Below are 21351 nucleotides of genomic sequence, written 5' to 3' on the forward strand. Positions count from 1 at the left end.
TTGTTTGTTGTTGTCTCATACTTTTAGATACGCTGTTATTTGTAAGTGCTACTGCTTAGGTTAGCTTTTAATATACAGTGTTATCCCGATTAAAGCTTTAATACAGTACGGCAACTGCACACGCATCCATGTTTAACGCTTCTCATAGCTATGTGAAAATAAGCGTATAATTGTAACGGTTCATTGCTGGTGCTTTTGAACATTGATTTTGAAACTTGTGAATCCATTAGAATCGTTAGAAGACAGAATCGTGATTCATATATAAATATATATTTTACGTGCACCTCTAGTTTTCTCTTCCTCTTCTCTAAAGCAGGGCAGCATGGCCTCGCCCCCTTTGCTGCATGTTCCCGGGGGCGGGGTTTATCTGGGTTTGTGATGTCACGCACCCAGGAAGTAGCTCGTTGTAGTCCCTACCAGCAGTTTTTGTAGGCATTAAACTGCCAGAATTTTAAAAGACGATATCTCCGTTTGCATTGAACTTTCAGCTTCGTAACTTTGCAGATATTGTTTATGCTCAAACAGCAACATTACACACTAACTAACGTTAAAAAAGTGAAATCGCATTGAACCACCCCTTTAAATATTCATGTTGGAAATACATCCACTGCTGATCTGATCAATATAATGTTTGTTAACGACTACCGTATTACCATTAAAGTGCTACCATATTAACACATATTTATACTGTAGCATAATAATAAAAATAAAACCGTTAAAAAGTATAGGCTATCAAACATCCCAAATGGTCAGTGGCTGGTTTAGTTGAGATAGGACTTTTAATTTTATTGGCAAGACTAGAAACTAGTTAGTTGCGACTTCTTCTGGTCATATAGAGCGAACAGACATGCGCGATCTGGAAATGCATTTACGTATATGAAGATAAGCAGACATTGATATTGATTTATGTCAAAATGTTTGTCTCAGCACCAGAGCAGTAATATCATTTGGATACGTGTTCACCAAACTCAATAATAATATAATATATAATATAAAAATCATCTTAAAGTGACAAACAAGAGCATATAACGAAAAACAAAACTTAAAAATAAATGAATTAATAAGAAAAACAATACACATGTAATGATGTATTAGAATATGCAAACAACACATTAAATAAATCTACAAATAAGCTTTTTCTTTTCTTCTTTTTCCTCAGATCTTCCCAGCAACAATCAGTCAAAAACTACACTGAAAAATATTAACTTTAAAAAAAACTTTTTTATCCACTTTACAAGCACAAACAAGTGATGAAAAAATATGTGGGCCTATTTATAAGTATTTATGTGTAGACCTATTCTTATCATTTTTTTAATATTAATAGTTATAGCCTACATTTGTATTTTATGATCAATGTTAAGAACAAAAATTAAAAACATTATTATTATTAATTATATTCTTTCTTTATTTGTAAAACTAGAAGGCTAAAACGAAAACACGACTATTTTAGTCTTGCTTTAACTTGCAGCTTACTCTGGCTTGCAAAAACTCAACTGAGGAATTAGATGAGGTTTGTGCAAGAAACTTTTCATAATGATTTCATAATTTTCCTTCCGCTTCTGTGCTCGGCGGTTTTGTTGTTTATTCTGCGCTTTATTCACGAGCTTTACGGTAGATTTAAGCGCTGTGGCGTTGCTCGTTTCTGATTGGCTGTCGGCGTGTGCGTTAGAATGTCTCGTGCCAAGAAGGCTCGCGGCTGTCACTCACTGTGCGCGGCCTGACGCACAGACCGGTGAATTTATCTAAAATATAATGTTTAGTCGCGCATTATTGTGACCAACTGACTCTGAGACGTTTGAAGGAAAGGGTAAGGCTTCAGATATATCCTTTATGAGAGCTCTGGAGGGAGTATGTGGAGTATTATTGTGTTAGCGTAGCTTAACAGCAGCTGCCATCACTTCACTAGACCACCTCACTCATGTTTACATGATTGTTAAATAAGCTAATGATGGCCTTCCGGTTTAACATTAACAGTATTGTGATTCTCCACCTGTTGCACTTTGGTTTTGCTGCATTAGCTAACGGTTTCAGAACATTGTTTTTTCAGGCATTGGTCAATTTGGAGATTTTGGGCTATTTTGCTTTCATAGCATGTCTTCTTTCAGACTAGTGAAAAGAAAACACCACACATTTACACTGAAGTGCTAATTTAATCACACTTCATCTATCTGCATCTGGATTTTTCAATTACAGTGCATGTCTTTGTAGGCTATAGGAATTTTTTTCTCCACCTCAGTGTCACTTGCATACATCAGACCTTGCAGTTGAGTTCCTATCTATATTCTGAAGGTTTTTACAGAGGGTTTAAAAAAAAAAAAAAAAGCATTTTGAAAATACTGTTCACAACATTTTCTGATTTATGGCGTGATTAAAAACTCCAATATGTAAAATATCAACTAAATGAAACCGGAATTTTGAACTGGAACTAGTGCATATATAATTCGTAATATTTAAACATAATTCCAGAAAACTTGTGATTCAAAACAATTGTCTTAATGTACTGTAATAAATTAACTAGAGAAGTATGGTGATCACTTGTGGTTACTTGCCTTAATGATTAGCACTGTGTGTTTAATCTATTTTAATAAAATCACTTTAAAGGGGTCATATGATGCGATTTCAAGTTTTCCTTTCTCTTTGGAGTGTTACAAGCTGATTGTGCATAGATAAGATCCCTGAAGTTGCAAAGACTAAAGTCTCAAAACCAAAGAGATATTCTTTATCAAAGTTAAGACTCTGCCACGCCCCCCTAAAACGGCTCGTTCTAACACGCCCCCACATATCTACCTCACTATGTGGAAATATTTGCATAATGCGCCCAAATGTTCAAGCAAAGAAAGGCGGCGTGGTTTCAGTAACCGCAGTTAGTGTTGAAGCAGCATGTCAGGGAGACGCTGTGTGTTTCTAGGCGAAAGCAAAAGCACTTTATTTGGCCTTCCGAAAGTAGATGCATTTAGGAATCTTTAAGATGACTTACAACAGAACAACAATGCATTTTATGGACGACCGTTTCGTGAACCTAGGAGAGGAGGTCATTCTGACTTTGCTATGACAATCTGGCGCTTCTGAATCAGCTACTGTTTTGTTATTAGTTTAAGTTTTTGCTATTGACTGTTCAAATGCGGAGTTTTGCGCATCGTGTGTGTGTGTGTGCGCGCGTGTGTGAGAGAGAGCGAGCGAGCGAGAGAGAGAGAGAGAGAGAGAGGAGAGGAGAGGAGGGGAGGGGGGGATCACAGTGGAGTCAGCTGTCTTAACCGTGGCTTGTGTACTGCAAACACATGTAGTGGCTTAGTGGTTAAATATCTAGTAGCCTGGTAGCTGAAAGGATGTAGGTTCAAACCCTGTTTGTATGCTACCAGCGTTGTGCTTTTAATTCATATTTACAAATTCACTTTTTTTGTGCTCTGTGATATTGTAGTTAAAGATATAGACTGGTAACTGAAAGCTTGTTCCATTACAAGCTGGGCTAATGACTGGAGATTGTAGGTTCAAACCCTGAATTAGTGATCGATGAACTGTCCCATTTGTGTCATACTACTTTCTACAAAACTTCTAAGGGTATCGTCATATAGTTGATTGAGATCTGGGCTGGCGTCTGAAAGGCTTTAGGTTTAACCCACGACCTATCTTCATCATTGTGCCCTTAATCAAGGCACATGCATGCCCTTAATTGCATGTAGTTCCATAAATCACACAAATTATGGCGGAAACCGTGCATTTGCTTGCTTAGTGTGTGTTCATCAACTGTGAGGTTGGGCAGATCTGGTGTGACTTCCCATTTGGTCCCTAAAATAACTTTTGGTGTCACTTGTCAAAGGTCATGGCAGGAACAGCCTTACAGAAAGAATGCTTGTTTTCTACGTCTGGGACACAGTTGTAGCCTGATGGTGAATAATCTGTAATAGGTTGTATTTAGTTTGGTTACCTGGGTGTATATTGGGCGGGGCGATAGCAACTCCAAGGTCATGGGTTCTAGTCCCAGGGAATGTTTTAAATGCAACATAATTTGCTTTGGATAAAAGCGTCTTCCAAATGCATAAATTTAAAATCACATTGTAAGTAGTTGCTTTCCTGTCTGTTCTTCATGCAATACCTTAGTTCAGAATATCTTTGAATATACTGCTTTCGTGTTTTGGGTGAACTATTTCTTTAAATGCACATGTCCCAGTTTGGAGTGACCCCAGAGCTCCCTGCCCCGTCATCGTTGAACCCTTGAGCGAGACACTTAAACTTAGTCTGCTGTGATTCACACCGGATGAAACCGTCCCGACCTAACAACAGCAATGATGTCAGCATGCATCACTATTTTGTACTTTGACTTTTTTTTAATGACCCAGAAGAACACCGTATGATGAATCGATAAGGAGCGACCGTAGGTGGCTGGTGATGAGTTATTTGTTATATAAGGGTTTGGCTCTATGTTTGTACAGGTTTCACTTCCTCTACGTACAGCAAAGTAGGCGACTTCAGTGCTGACATGAGTGTTTAAGTGCTTACAGACATACAAACCAGCAGTCATGAGACATCTGATTATTTCATTTTAGAGTTGAGTATGTGATTGAATCACATTAAGTGATATTACATCCACCTTTTATTAAAATGGATATTTGAGACATAGAATGATATGTTGAATATGGTTTAATATGATTGTGCTTAAAAGGGTCATATGATGCTTTTTTAAAGATCATTATTTTGTGTAATTGGTGTAACAGGATATGTAACAGTCAATAGCAAATACTTAAACTAATAACAAAACAGTAGCTGATTCAGAAGCGCCAGATTGTCATAGCAAAGTCAGAATGACCTCCTCTCCTAGGTTCACGAAACGGTCGTCCATAAAATGCATTGCTGTTCTGTTGTAAGTAATCTTAAAGATTCCTAAATGCATCTACTTCCGGAAGGCCAAATAAAGTGCTTTTGCTTTCGCCTAAAAACACACAGCGTCTCCCTGACATGCTGCTTCAACACTAACTGCGGTTACTGAAACCACGCCGCCTTTCTTTGCGTGCTCATTTGGGCGGCATTATGCAAATATTCCCACATAGTGACCTAGATATGGGGGGGCGTGTTAGAACGAGCCGTTTTAGGGGGGCGTGGCAGAGTCTTAACTTTGATAAAGAATATCTCTTTGGATTTGAGACTTTAGTCTTTGCAACTTCAGGGATCTTATCTATGCACAATCAGCTTGTAACACTCCAAAGAGAAAGGAAAACTTGAAATCGCATCATATGACCCCTTTAATGCTTCATAATTTCCATTCATCACTTTTTTTGTTGTTATTTGAGGGATCCTTTTTCTCATTGTAAAAGGATTGGTATTTTCTGATATGTGGGTAAACTAGTTTAATATTAACATTTTGATTCACACAAAAATGAACATTTTGTAATTATTTACTCACCCTAATATATATATTTTTTGTCTTCCTAATTTTTGTAAAAACATCTGGTTTTCGTGATTTACATTATTTACTGAGAACTATCACTTGCCTTATTGGGCCAGTGCTACGTTGTGATTGTCTTGTGTTCAGTGATCACATGTCTATGTTTTTATGCCTTGCAAACTTCAACATTTGGTTGTCTGTTGTGCATTGTTTTAAATATTTCACAAAGTTAAAGTTTTTTAGCTGCCTAACAGATGAGATTTTAATAAAGTAACTGTCTGGTGATAGTGTTGGTACTAACAGTTAAAATGGGTTAAAATTACAAATGCTCAAATTATCATACGCTGCATGAACATGAAAGAAGAAGGTGATGACAATTTACATTCATGGATGAAATATTCCAGGAAATCCCAAGCTTTTTTGTCAGCTGAACCCCTTTGCCCTTAAATATTTTATACCCCCTAAGATGTGAAGTTAACATTTCAATATTAATTTTGTTCATAGTTATCTGATATTGGTTAATGGTCACATGACATGCAGGTGACCAGTAAAATATATATTTTAGTAAGCGTTTTAATTTTGCATTTCCATTTGTTATTTATTTAAAAATATATATTTTTTTGCTTTAATCCACTTCTCAAGGACCACTGCATTTATAAAGGCTACAGAGATGTTCTTCTGGGTGCTGATATCCTTTATAAGGACTCTGGCATGAATGTTTATCAGCACAGCGGAGAGGACTGTGGTGTGAGAATCACTGCTGCTGACAGATCAGCCATAATAATTAGATCTAATCAGCTGATAAGAGCTCTTCTATCAGACACTGCTGATCCGAATGATCTGTTTTTGTGTCTGAGTGCATTAAGTGTGTGTTTGCATGTATTATTTCAGTATTTTATTTTGCAGGTGTGTATCGGTATCAGTGCAGCCATGCTGTCCAGATTAAGCACGAGTGTGAGGCCGTGTGTGAGCGTGTGCCGATGGGTTCACACTAAAGAGAAGGGGAAACCGCTCATGCTCAACCCACGTACCAACAAGGTTAGACTAAACACAATCTATAAGTCCTTCTAGTTCTGTCTCTGTGTCTCTATCAGTCTCTGTCCTTTCTTGTTTCTAATATCATTTATTGAGCATTGAGGAATCTAATCTGTAATTTGCAGTATTTAAATGATAATAATGGCACAAAACATTGAGGATGTCAGTTGCAATGACAACATTAAACTCAAACACATACACTTACACTAAATGCAAAACCAAATTGTGCAGAAAGAGTTACTCATCAAAGTTTTATATTTGGATTTATGGGTTTGTTCAAATCACTAACTCAAAGGATGAAGAATAAACAAATACTAAGCCACTAGATATTTATTTTATTTGCTACTAATAAAATAACACACAAATTACCATCCAGGGATATCTTGGAACAATAAAATAGTGTTCAATATAACAGTATTGACTATGTTTTAAATTAGTTATATTAGTCCGTTTTTATGATCCAGTTAAGAGAAGAGCCCATACAATATGATTAACGAATATAGAGCTACATGATATTGAAACAAATGGCATTGCAATATTTTGTGTTTTTGTGGTGTATATTTATAATATATGTAATTATAATATAATTTATTATAGTTTTTATTAGATTTATAATGATATTAATAAAAATATTTATATTTATATAAATCTACTCTGAAGATTTTTTAATACAAACTATCTTTTTAGCATAAAATCAAACCTCTTTAATTAACCTTAGAGTGAACCGAGTTTTATAGGCCACATTCCCACTCTTTTTGAACTATTCAGTAACTGATTATAAAATAATTATTGATTTTTTATTGTGATTAATATCAAATAAATTATTAAAACAATAAATAAGTTGTAGTAATTATGCTAATGTCCTGTAGAATAGAAAATAGAGTAAATAAATATATGCGCTATATGTCATACACCATATCATGATCTGTATGTGTGTAGATGAACACAGTGCCACGCTTTTCTCTGAAACCTTATTTAATTAAATCACTGCTTGTAATTTGATAAACGCACTAAGCTGTATAGATTTTATTTCAATGTATATCATGTATTCTTAAACTGGACATTTTAGTAGAGTGTTTAATTACTGCCTCAGCTCACTTGAATGTTAGACTGCATGCACACCACTACCTGCTTAGTTTTTTACGTGCTGGTTTTTTTACTCCCTAGCACAGATACATACACACTTTCTAACACGGCCCCTGTGTGTGTTGAGGGTCTGAACGCTTTTGTCTGGAAAACATTAGAGGAGTGACTCAGCAGAAGTGCCACGTATCCTAGAAAACATGGGTGTGTGCTTCATTTCCGTCCTGTAGACCACTGGTTTTGCTTCAGGACTCTTATTTTACTTTGGAAATCAATCACTATGACCCAGGACAGATCCAAAATTGTTTATTGTACAAAACTAAACTAAATAGCCTGATGGTTTCATGCTCTCAGCAGCCAGTAATTCTCCTCACAAAGCATTGGTGCAGTTGTATTTAATGTGGTCTGGGTCGTATTTTATTTTACTTTGTGTAATTTTGTTTGTTTTTTTGAAGATGAAGGCATGTCAGTGTCGTCACCTGTCTGACTTGACAAGCTTTTACCAAATGAGATGATTTTGCACCGAAATTTCAATGATTAGTTGGCACCAAAATTACTAACTAAGCATCACTAGTATTGCTCATGCTTGTGGTTTGGGATTTGAACAAACCTGCAACTCTATAATTATGAAATTTGGTTTGTTTGTAGACTGTGTACTCTTGACATATTGCAAATGATTATTTGTAATAATTATTTATCCATTAATTAGTTTTATTATTTAACTATAATTAGTAAAATTAATAATAAACATCAGTTTCTAGACATCACATTTATTTTATTTTTATTTATTTATTTATTTTTTACAATTTTAACATTTTATTTTGATCATAGTTATTGTTACTATTTAATTTTATTCTTGTTTTATGACTTTATTTTGAATGATTACTCAAAATCTATCTTTTTTTTATTTTACTACAGTTAATGTCGTCTGGGTCACATTTTCTTTTAACTTTTTTTTTTTTCTTTTTCTTTTTTTTTTTTTTAATTTGCAACAAAATACAGATGAGTTTGGTTGCCCGGCTTTCGATGTCAACCACAAAATATATGCAAAGTGTTTTTCCTTCCATTTAAAAGTTGATTCTACCTAAATATCCATCATTATACTTATATTGCATTTAGTTTATTATAGTTGCATTTTATTATTTGCATTTAACATAATTTTCCCTGCTGTTCAGAAAAGACCTGCAACCCCACAACCCTGTTAAAGACTGTTCCCAGTCCTCAAACATGCTCAAACACACATGTGCACACACTCCAGGCATATGGAATGTAAAGTGAAGGCAGTTCCTGTATGTTATAGATGGGTGTTTCCCTCTCCCTGACATTCATTGGTCGTTGTTCTGCTTTGCTCCCCGCAGACATTTCCTCCTCACACTTAGGATGTATGTACATTTGTGGCATCTCGGGTCAAAGAGTCATGCATGGTTTTAATGTACAGCAGAGGAGGGCTCCAGCCCACCCCCAAACACACACAAAGCCAGTGTTTCAGGGTCTCTGTATGACCTATTGTGTTCTGTGCACTCCATATGTCACAGCCTTCTGCATAGACAATGCATTAGACTAGACCATCTGCAGTTGTCTTTGTGTGTGTGGCTTTGTCTGTAATTCTGTTTGCTAAGGCATGCAGCACTATTGCTCATTCTGGTTGGAGATTTGAGCAAACCTGTGACCCTAAAGAAACTTTGGTGTTGCACCAAGCAAGCGATGAAACTTGATGCGTTTGTAGACAGGGTTATTTTTTAATGTCTTCTTGAATCTTGACACAATCCTAATAATAATAATTTCTAACCACTGTAGCGAATCAGCTCATGGGGAAATATGAATAATTAACCATAACTAGTTATAATTAACTATTCATATTTTAGATCCGCTGTAGATATTTAGCTGACCACTCAGGGTCAACTGTCTTGTCAATTCTAAGAACGTTAATTTCCACATATGGATATAGTTTTGTTCAGGTTTGTAAATATCAGATGTAATTATTTTTGTAATATCAAATTTTTTGTTTCATTTTATTTTATAAGTGATTGATAATTTTATTGTTATTTTACAATTGATTGTTTTTATTATCGTCATTAATTAATTGCATTTTTTTATTGTATTTTTATTTTTAAAACATTTTTGCTTATTGTTACTATTTTATTGTATTTTAATGTCATTTTATTGTATTTTTTTTATTTTAAATGTTTGGATACTATTATTATTATTATTATTATTATTTTGTTCATTAATAGGAAAAAACTTGATCACTGGTTGTACAAACAATATAATATACTTAATGCCACTTTTTTTCATCCAAATTTTAAAACTAGTTTGATTAAAATATGCTAAAAATCAGCTGAACAAAGCCTTAGAGACTCAGTTGACTGACAAACACTCCCAACACATTAGCATTGTCCTTGCAATCCTCTATTTGACTCTAGTAAATAAAAAAAAAAGGTACAAATCTATTGTAAACATTGTGTATTTGTGCATGCACAGGGCATGGCCTTCACTCTGAAGGAACGGCAGATTTTGGGCATTCATGGTCTGTTGCCATCGAAGATTGAGACACAGGACACTCAGGCCATGCGCTTCCAGAAGAACCTGAAGAAGATGTCCGACCCACTGCAGAAGTACATTCATTCACTTTGATACCCATTTCAGAAAATAAGAGCTGTTTCACAATTTGATTTGAATTTAAACTTAATTTAAAATGTCCATATAAAATCTGAAGTTTACATGAAGAATTCTGTATTTAAGGCTGTGTGGATAAAAAATTATATTAGTCAATATATATAACATGTATAATAATCAGTAATATACAGGTGCATCTAAAAAAAATAGAATATCATAAGAAAGTTATTTTTTTGTAACTTATTTCAAAAAGTGAAACTTTCATATATTCTAGATTCATTACATGTAAAGTAAAACATTTCAAAAGTTGTTTTGTTTTAATTTTGATGATTAAAGCTTACAGCTCATGAAAGTCAAAAATCCAGTATCTCAAAATATTAGAATGTTTCCTAAGATCAATCAAAATAAGGATTTGCAAATCAGAAAAGTTCAAGTTCTTTAAAGTATGCTCATTTATGCACTCAATACTTGGTTGGGGCTCCTTTAGCACAAACTCCAGCATCAGTGAGGTGTGGCATGGAAGCGATCAGCCTGTGGCTCTGCTGAGGCACTATTGAGCCTTCAGCTTGGATCGACTGTTTCTCATCTTTCTCTTGAAAATATCCCTGATAAAACACAATGGACCAACACCAGCAGATGTCACTGCACCCCAAATCATCACTGACCTCGGAAACCTCACACTGGACTTCAAGCAGCTTGGATTCTGTGCCTCTCCAGTCTTCCTCCAGACCTTGATCTCCAAATGAAATGCAAAATTGACTTTCACCTGAAAAGAGGACTTTGGAGCACTGAGCAACAGTCCAGTTGTTTTTCTCCTTAGCCCAGGTAAGATGCTTCTGAGGTTGTTTCTGTTTCAGAATTGGCTTGGTAGCCCTTTTCCTGAAGACGTCTGAGCATGGTGGCTTTTGATGCACTGACTCCAGCTTCAGTCCACTCCTTGTGAAGCTCTCCCAAGTGTTTGAATCGGCTTTGCTTGACAGTATTCTCAAGCTTGCGGTCATCCCTGTTGCTTGTGCACCTTTTCCTACCCAATTTCGTCCTTCCAGTCAACTTTGCATTTAATATGTTTTGATACAGCACTCTGTGAGCAGCCACACCTTTCAGTAATGACCTTCTGTGACTTACCCTCTTTGTGGAATCTTCTGGACCATTGCCAAGTCAACAGTCCTCCCCATTATTGTGGTTTCAAAGAATAAGAGATACCCAGAATTTATACTGTAGGGATGGTCATTTAATGAAACTCAAATGTAAATATTCTAATATTTTGAGATACTGGATTTTTGACTTTCATGAGCTGTAAGCTCTAATCATCAAAATTAAAACAAAAAAAAAAACGTTTGAAATGTTTTACTTTACATGTAATGAATCTAGAATATTTGAAAGTTTCACTTAAAAAAAAAAAAGAAAATGTTCATGAAATTCAAATTTTTTGAGATGCACCTGTAATTGGTATATACAGTGGGTACGGAAAGTATTCAGACCCCCTTAAATTTTTCACTCTTTGTTATATTGCAGCCATTTGCTAAAATCATTTAAGTTAATTTTTTTTCCTCATTAATGTACACACAGCACCCCATATTGACAGAAAAACACAGAATTGTTGACATTTTTGCAGATTTATTAAAAAAGAAAAACTGAAATAACACATGGTCCTAAGTATTCAGACCCTTTGCTCAATATTTAGTAGAAGCACCCTTTTGATCGAATACAGCCATGAGTCTTTTTGGGAAAGAGGCAACAAGTTTTTCACACCTGGATTTAGGGATCCTCTGCCATTCCTCCTTGCAGAGCCTCTCCAGTTCTGTCAGGTTGGATGGTAAACGTTGCCACTGTATATACTGTGTATATATATATATATATATAATTAGTCAATATGTATAATATCATTATCTGCTTTTTATGATATTTATAGATAAAATTACAAAGCTAAAATGTCCAACCCAACATTATTTGACACTCAATATTCTGTTTCTGTTTGAAAATATGTCCAATTACAAAAGTTAAATCTTTTTTAAATGCAGATTCATGTATGGGTTAATTTGAACAGGTACATCTATCTGATGGGGATTCAGGAGAGGAACGAGCGTCTCTTCTACCGCGTGCTGATGGAAGACATCGAGGCTCTCATGCCCATCGTCTACACGCCTACTGTTGGTCTCGCATGTACTCAGTATGGACATATCTTCAGGCGGCCCAAGTAAGCTACACTTCATTAATTATTACCTATTTAGCTATGATACATTGAACCTTTTCTGTGTAAATCACAGCTGTAATTGTATGCCCAGCATGCTCTTATTCTCAGATAAATGTGTCGGTGAAACTGAGAGCAACTTGCGCAGAATTTACAACATCACAGCAAAAGAAATTGAAGAATAAAAATAATTTCTAGATGTTAATAGAAAAATGACTTGTCTTCCCTGGCTGCACACAAAAACAAACACGGTGTGACCAGTCTGATTGATGAACGAATAAATCTTATGAACCAGTTATTTTAATGAATCATTCAATGCGACTCACAAACTCATGAATCTTTGGTTTGAATCCGTTTAACAAACACTTCTATTTGAATCCTTCAACACTGAGTCAGTCAGGGCGTTTACAGATTTAACATTTTACTCACTGAACTGCAAGTTAACATTACATTCGATCATGTACACAATAAACCAACTGTTACTTTGTGTTTAGGGTTCATGACATGTACATATGGCAATGTGTAGTTTAAAGTAGATGCTCATTTAAAATGGAGTCAAAACATCAATATATTTTACCAGAAAAGTATCGTTTTGTTAAGTATTCATTTTGGACTATTTTTTCAATGTCATTATAGGGGAGATTTACTCTGAAACACTGATTTGTGTGTTCGTTTTGCAGAAAGATTGAAATTTTTGTCTTTTTCCACAGAGGTCTGTTTATCTCCATTAAGGACCAAGGACATGTTCGTTCCATATTGGATAATTGGCCAGAAACCACTGTCAAGGTATTGGATTTCAACATTCCAGCATTCCGGTGCTTTTTTATTTTTATTAAAGTGCATGTTTGATGACACTCTTTGATTATTAAGTTTAGTCATTTTACCCTCATGTTGTTCTAAACACGTGACAGCATTTAGATTTTTTGGTGAACGACATCTTTTAGACTGTGATGTGTATATTAATTTGTTTTTTAGAGTTGGAGTTTGTTAGTACAGTGAGGGATCTTTCATCTGTGTGCGTGTTTGCAGGCTGTAGTGGTGACGGACGGTGAGCGTATCCTGGGTCTAGGGGATCTGGGAGTGTATGGGATGGGTATTCCTGTAGGAAAGCTGTGTCTTTATACGGCCTGTGCTGGAATCCGGCCTGAAAGTTGTCTGCCGGTCTGCATTGATGTAGGCACGGATAACGAGGTTGGTAACCATTAATTCCCAAAACAATCATAAGTGACCAGATTTTATGGCTGTATGGAGCTCTGTGTATATGTATATTCATATACGTGTATGCATAACAGTGTTATTAAAAATATAAAAGAATCCTACTGTTGTGGTATTTTGTTCAGTGTTCAAACATACATTACGTTTGCTTGCAGATGATTTATTAAGCTGCTGTTTTATCTGTGTATTTGTGTGTTTCTGCAGAAGTTACTGAGGGACCCATTCTACATGGGTCTATATCAGCGGCGTGACCGTTCCCAGCGCTACGACGATCTCATAGATGAGTTCATGGAGGCTGTGGTGGATAAGTACGGACAGGACACCCTCATACAATTTGAGGACTTCGGAAATCACAACGCCTTCCGATTCCTGAAGAAATACCGTGAGAAGTTCTGCACCTTCAATGATGACATCCAGGGTGTGTACCAGTACCGCACTTATTACTTACTATTACTTAGTTTTTCATTTATTTTAATTTCAGTTTTAGTCCAGTTAGTAATTTTAGTGCTTCAACTTTGTCTTTAACTTGAAACGTTTAGTTCATTTAGTAAAACGTTTTTAGTCTAATATTTATATTTTATTTAAACTTTATTTAACTTAATTAAAATGTTTTTACTTTTACATTAAGTTAATGATAACAGTGGTGGCACTTAGGAGTCGGACTCATTTTACTGAATCAGTTTATTTGATTCAATGCACTGGTTCATAACCTGAAATCATTGTTTACAGTTTGTTTTTGGAGTTAAATCCATTTTAATTTAAACAAGCATCATTAGTTCTATTGCTCAGTCTTAGTGCTTTTAACAAAGTCCTAATCACAAGAATTAACCATTGAATCAAATGAACCAGTTCATTATGTTACTTAGTGCTTAGAAACAAACTTCTCAAACTAAGTTTTAAACTTTGGCACATAACTCCTGAATCGTTTGTGCTCCAAACATGAATCATTCCTCAAAATATGTATATTGTTGAGGAAAGTGTGACCAGACTTAGTTTTTTTCAAAGTCTAAATGAGACTAATGATGTATGTGTCATATTTGCATACTGAATTGTGATTAGTCCTCATTTCTGATTCTGATTTACCTTACAAGCACAGGTATTTCCATCAAGAATGCATATTTGATTTTTTATTTTTTTTTTATTCGTGCATCAGCAGTTGTGTTTGTGTATCCGCAGGCACTGCATCAGTAGCTCTGGCAGGTTTACTGGCAGCTCGGCGTGTTGTGGGGAAGCCAATAACCGAACATAAAGTTCTGTTTCTGGGGGCTGGAGAGGTGAGCACAAGTGACACATTTTAAAGACACAATAACACAAACCCAGTCTTTTAATCTGTGTGGTTTGATATGAGATTAAACTTTAATGTAGCCTGTGTATTTAAGATGGGATTGTTTATTTTTAGGCTGCTCTGGGAATCGCTAACCTAATCGTGATGGCGATGATGGAGGCGGGAATGTCTCAGGCAGAAGCCAGAAAGAAAATCTGGATGTTTGACAAATACGGTCTGTTAGTAAAGGTGAGCATTTAATACCTTAAATATGTATGCAGTATTTTTTTTACACCAACTCAGAGTTAGAAATATCTGAAAGTCTTTGCATAATAAGACAAAATATCAAACTGAATTAAAGTGTTTGCAAGAAACACAAACTTGGCTGTCATCATTTGTTTGCAGAAACCAACATAAGTCTGATTATGTGCAAAAGCACGATCACTTTCCTGATGATAACGTTAATAATTTTGATGAGTGAGTTTTTAAAATGGATTCAAATGGATTTTACTGCAAAAATGGAATATAAACAATGATTAGTCAATCCTGGTTTTGAAACATTGAAACAAATGAACCGACTCTTAAAAACTAATCAGACTTCTCAGTGATGCCAGGGTTATTTTCGTTATTTCATTATCATAACTACAGATAAATTAAATAAAATGAATTAAAAAATGTAATAATTTTAAATGAAATAAAATTCATTTAAAATGTATATTTAAATTTCATTTTTATTTTATTTATAAAAAACATAGCTAAAAATACTGACTGAACTCAAATTAAAACTGAAATAAAAATGTATTAATTATACCAGGGTTATTTTCATTATTTCATTATCATAACTACAGGTAAATAAATTAAAAAATGAATAATTTTCAAATATAATTTTTTAAATAATTTTAAATTAAATAAAATTAAACAAGTACAATTTTAATTAAAAAATTATATTTAAATTGTATTGTATTTTATTGTATTTTATACAATTTTATAAAAAAAAATCGTAACTAACTGAAATATGACATTTTATAGTGCTGTCAAACGTGATTAATCGCATCCAAAATAAAAGTTTTTGTTTACATAATATATGAGTGTGTACTGTGTGTATTTATTATGTATATATGAATACAAACACATGCATGCATATATTAAAAAAAAAAGTTATGTTTATGTATTAAATATATTTATATATAATTATAAAATATAATAAATATAAATGTATATACATGTAAATATTTTCAAATATATATACTGTATGCGTGTATTTATATATACATAATAAATAAACACAGTACACACACATATATTATGTAAACTAAAACTTTTATTTTGGATGCGATTAATCGTTTGACAGCACTAAAAGTTTAAGCTAAAAATACTAACTGAACTAAAACTGAAATAAAAATTAATTAAACAAATAGTAATATTAAAATAAATAAATTGCAAGTGCAAAATATATATATTTTTTTTACTACATTCAAAATTTTAAACTGAAAATATAAAAGCTATAATAATACATAAATAGTACTGAAATAACACTGAGTACTACTACTGAGGTTGTTTGCAGTGTCTGAAATGCAATCACAGTATTTTAGTAAGCTTAGCTAAATGACTATCTGAGCTCAAGTCTCCTCTAAAATCTCTAAACATGAATTGAAAATCGGTGTCATTTACCAACTTGTTTTTTTCCCCACATGCTTTGAGACTCACAACTGCAGTCCAGTAATCAGGTGTGCGTTTCTCTGTTTTTCAGGGCAGAGCTTATGAGACTGATAGTAATCAGGAGGCTTTTGTTCATCCTGATCCCGGGGAAGTGAAAAGCTTCTTAGACGCTGTCAATGTTATCAAACCCTCTGCGATCATCGGTAAGACGAGCTGCTCCCTCTGTGTCTTGTACAGAAATCAATCCCAACATTAATCATTTGACCTCTGCTTAAGCTTTAAAGGTTTAACCTTCATTTTATTTAGTTTCTTTTTAAAGTTAGTCAAGTATTACACCAAAACAGAAAACTTCATTAGAATTAAAAAAGCTCTTTTTGTTGCTGTACCGTTAAACCTTCTGTGTGCAAGTAAACATGGCTTGTCATTGTTTTATTGTTGCATATTATAGTTTATGCATATAGCTGAATGCATCATACATAACCCCTGAATTCTGTATTAATGTATGTGTATGCATGTTTTGACCTCTTTCTCAATGTCATCAGGTGTGGCAGGTGCTGGCCGGCTCTTCTCTCATGATGTCATCAGAGCAATGGGCAGCTTGAACGAGCATCCCATAATCTTCGCCCTCAGCAACCCGACTGCTAAGGCAGAGTGTACAGCTGAAGATGCCTACAGCCTCACACAGGTTAAATATAATTCATGCATTAACCCTGTAAAGCCTGACAAATGGAATAATAGCCAGAAAAAAATAATACAAATTTGCATGTGTTTTTGTTGCATTTCATGGCTCATATAGTATCTCAGCCTCACACAGGTTAAATATCATTCATGCATTAACCCTGTAAAGCCTGACAAATGGAATAATAGCCAGAAAAAAAAATGTGCATGTGTTTTTGTTGCATATCATGGCTCATATAGTATCTCAGCCTCACACAGGTTAAATATCATTCATGCATTAACCCTGTAAAGCCTGACAAATGGAATAATAGCCAGAAAAAAAAATTTGCATGTGTTTTTGTTGCATATCATGGCGTATATATTATCTCATATTGTATCTTAGCCTCACACAGGTTAAATATCATTCATGCATTAACCCTGTAAAGCCTGACAAATGGAATAATAGCCAGAAAAATTTAAAAAAATAAATAATTGCATGTGTTTTTGTTGCATATCATGGCTCATATAGTATCTGTTTTATTCAGAGGCTCAAACTGAGCAAAAATATGTAATTTGGTGCAGTTGCTGATATGTTTTTTGCATGTGTTTTTGTTGCAGATCATGGCGCATATATTATCTCATATTGTATCTTAGCCTCACACAGGTTAAATATCATTCATGCATTAACCCTGTAAAGCCTGACAAATGGAATAATAGCCAGAAAATGTTTTTTGCATGTGTTTTTGTTGCATTTCATGGCTCATATAGTATCTGTTTTATTCAGGCTCAAACTGAGCAAAAATATGTAATTTGGTGCAGTTGCTGATATTTACATGGCCAAAAAGTAAGATGAAATTCTGTGTATTGTAAATGAGATCTTTATAGCAGTGTATAGCAGACTACTTAAAAAAAAAAAAAAAAACCTTTTAAATATCAGTTGTCTCTCCTAAAAAAATAAATAATTGCATGTGTTTTTGTTGCATATCATGGCTCATATAGTATCTGTTTTATTCAGGCTCAAACTGAGCAAAAATATGTAATTTGGTGCAGTTGCTGATATTTACATGGCCAAAAAGTAAGATGAAATTCTGTGTATTGTAAATGAGATCTTTATAGCAGTGTATAGCAGACTACTTAAAAAAAAAAAAAAAACATTTTAAATATCAGTTGTCTCTCTGCATCTCCAGTAATGTCTTAGTAAGATGATATTTAAATGCATAGTTTCATGATCAAAGCTCTAGTTTCAAAACAACAAATCATATGATGAGAGATCCTCAAAAGCCTGAGGATCATATTTGATATGATTTCTCTAAAAATGATATATATGGATAATCAAGTAAACTTAAGTTGCTAAGCGTTCATCATGAAATATTACTTGCAATATAAAAGTTATTCTTATGTTTACTTTGGTAAAGTAAAGATTTGCATGAAAAAGACACATGAACCGCAAGCAGTTGAACCTAAAATATCAACTATAAACTATCAATCAGATGTAGTAGATTGTGTACATGTAGAGTATGTGAATATTAGTGAATATGTTTCTGTTCTAGGGACGGTGTTTGTTTGCCAGTGGCAGTCCGTTCGCACCTGTGTCACTAGAAGATGGCAGAATACTGACCCCTGGACAGGGCAACAACGCTTATATATTCCCAGGTATTAACATGCACTAATTATAGTCAGGCAATAATGGCGGTTTTAGTGGGTAGCTCTAAACGCATGCATAATTTAAATTTCCTAATATCTAACAAGCATATGAAGATGTTGAAGAACAAATAGTGTAAACCTGGCCTGCTCAGGTTATCATGTGTTGACCCATAGGTTGTGATTTCAGGTGTAGCTCTGGCTGTTATACTCAGTGGAGTGCGACACATCAGTGATACGGTCTTCCTTGAGGCCGCAAAGGTAAAACATACAATCCTGAACCACACTTAAGGCCTGAGTATACTTTGTTTTTTTTAATGTGCATTATTTTTAATTTAAAAGGGGTTATGTTACACGTGTATTTATACATTTCATTTTCCATTTCAAAATTGCACAACAGATTTTCTGGAATATTTGTAGCTGATTATCATGCAAATTGTTAATGTTTGTTGATGCACTAAAATTAAATTTCGCCACTCAGATAAAAGTTGTATTAGTTGTTTTTTTTGACCATGCAAAGTAAGTTGCACATACTTTTTTTTTTTGTAACTTTTTATGATATAATTGTTTCTTCTTCAGCTTGTTGTTGAAATTAGTGCTGTCTAATGATTAATCGTGATTAATTGCATCCAAAATAAAAGTTTTAATATGTAAATACACACACATATATATATATATATATGTAAATACACACACGTGCATGTATATATTTAAGAAAAATATGTTATGTTTATGTATTAAATAAATTTATATATGATATAATTTTTATGAATATAAATATATACATGTAAATATTTTCAAAATATATGCTGTATGTGTGTGTCTTCATATATGCATAATAATTAAACACTGTGCACACACATATTATGTAAACAAAAACTTTTATTTTGGATGCGATTAATCGTTTGACAGCACTAGCTGAAATCTAAAAACGTAAATGGTGGGTGTCATAACTTGTTTTCATCACAGATTTATTCAGACATACATTTGAATCAGAAACATAATGAATTTGTAATATATTGCATATCTATATGCTCCTCTCTAGAGTTATTTTTCATAAGTTATTAGCCCTGCATGGCTTGTGTGTGAAAAGCAGTTGTTGTAATACCAGTTTTTGTTCCTATTTTATATTGTAACTTGTTTTTATCAATTTACACTATAAAATATTATTTGTTTGTTCTGTAGACGCTGGCGGATCAGCTGACGGATGAAGAGCTGAGTCAGGGCCGACTGTATCCACCCCTGTCCAACATCAGAGAGGTGTCACTGCAGATGGCCATCAAGGTCAGACTGTGCTTGTGTGTGTTTTAGGACACAGTATGTCACAGCCTGTGATTAAATTAAATAAAGATACGCTTTATTTGGTTCATTTACACACATGTACAGGTGCATCTCAATAAATTAGAATGTCGTGGAAAAGTTCATTTATTTCAGTAATTCAACTCAAATTGTGAAACTCATGTATTAAATAAATTCAATGCACACAGACTGAAGTAGTTTAAGTCTTTGGTTCTTTTAATTGGGATGATTTTGGCTCACATTTAACAAAAACCCACCAATTCACTATCTCAACAAATTAGAATATGGTGACATGCCAATCAGCTAATCAACTCAAAACTTGATTAGCTGATTGGCATGTCACCATATTCTAATTTGTTGAAATAGTGAATTGGTGGGTTTTTGTTCAATGTGAGCCAAAATCATCACAATTAAAAGAACCAAAGACTTAAACTACTTCAGTCTGTGTGCATTGAATTTATTTAATACACGAGTTTCACAATTTGAGTTGAATTACTGAAATAAATGAACTTTTCCACGACATTCTAATTTATTGAGATGCACCTGTAGTTCACAATGCAGTTTTCAGCGTGTGAGAAATTTGTTTGTAAGTTGTATTTTGAAGCTTTGCTAATAGAACTCATGGTGTGCTCCTTAGACATTTATATTTAGAGAACATACTTGCGTATTAACGCTTACATTTTCTTTAAGTGGTCTTTAAAAAGTCTTAGATTTATTTGCAGAAATCCCAATAAGGGACACAAACGGCACTTGTTTTCACTTGTCATAAGCCCTCACTGAGACGCTGTGTTTTGTGCGCAGGTGATGCAGTACGTGTATTCAAAGGGAATGGCGTTTCGATACCCAGAGCCTGTGGATAAGGAAGCGTACGTCAGATCGGTTGTGTGGAACATCAACTACGATTCCTTTCTGCCCGAGATATACGACTGGCCCGGGGTTTCTCACAGCCCTGTAGTAGACTAGACAAACACACGAGAACACACCAGACAGAGAGAAACAGAACAAAAACCAGGAAGTGGGAAGGGAGTTTTCATTCTTCTGTTTTAGGCACTCCCTTTTTTCGAGTATTTATTCAGATTTCTCCCTTTGGTTAAATTGCAATTTCAGTTTATGAATGAATTTTACAAATCATGTACATGTCCGGGAAACATTTCACTCCAGAATCCAAAGAAATAAATACTAAATAATATTTTGCATGAAGAAAATGAAGCCTATTTGAATTATATTCATCACAATTAAGCACATTTTTACCCAAAATGCACTGTGAAATATTTTATTTACTTTATAAGGTATTTATGCATTATAATATTT

At 34.2% G+C, this 21351-nt stretch overlaps 1 protein-coding gene across 1 annotated transcript; it reads left to right on the forward strand.

The window, feature by feature from the left end:
* The first annotated feature begins 1660 nt into the window (after positions 1–1660).
* On the forward strand, positions 1661–21255 carry me2 (malic enzyme 2, NAD(+)-dependent, mitochondrial). The gene is made up of 15 exons (XM_016284634.1): positions 1661–1807; positions 6287–6418; positions 9980–10113; positions 12162–12311; positions 13016–13091; positions 13335–13496; positions 13725–13938; positions 14697–14794; positions 14920–15033; positions 16535–16646; positions 16986–17128; positions 18651–18753; positions 18932–19002; positions 19927–20025; positions 20842–21255. Exons 2-15 carry the CDS (start codon positions 6311–6313, stop codon positions 21001–21003), a joined length of 1746 nt encoding a protein of 581 aa, XP_016140120.1. The 5' UTR covers positions 1661–1807; positions 6287–6310; the 3' UTR covers positions 21004–21255.
* The last annotated feature ends 96 nt before the right edge of the window (positions 21256–21351 follow it).

This window comes from Sinocyclocheilus grahami, unplaced genomic scaffold, assembly GCF_001515645.1.
Source record: "Sinocyclocheilus grahami isolate Dianchi unplaced genomic scaffold, SAMN03320097.WGS_v1.1 scaffold186.1, whole genome shotgun sequence".
In the NCBI taxonomy this organism is placed as follows: domain Eukaryota; kingdom Metazoa; phylum Chordata; class Actinopteri; order Cypriniformes; family Cyprinidae; genus Sinocyclocheilus; species Sinocyclocheilus grahami.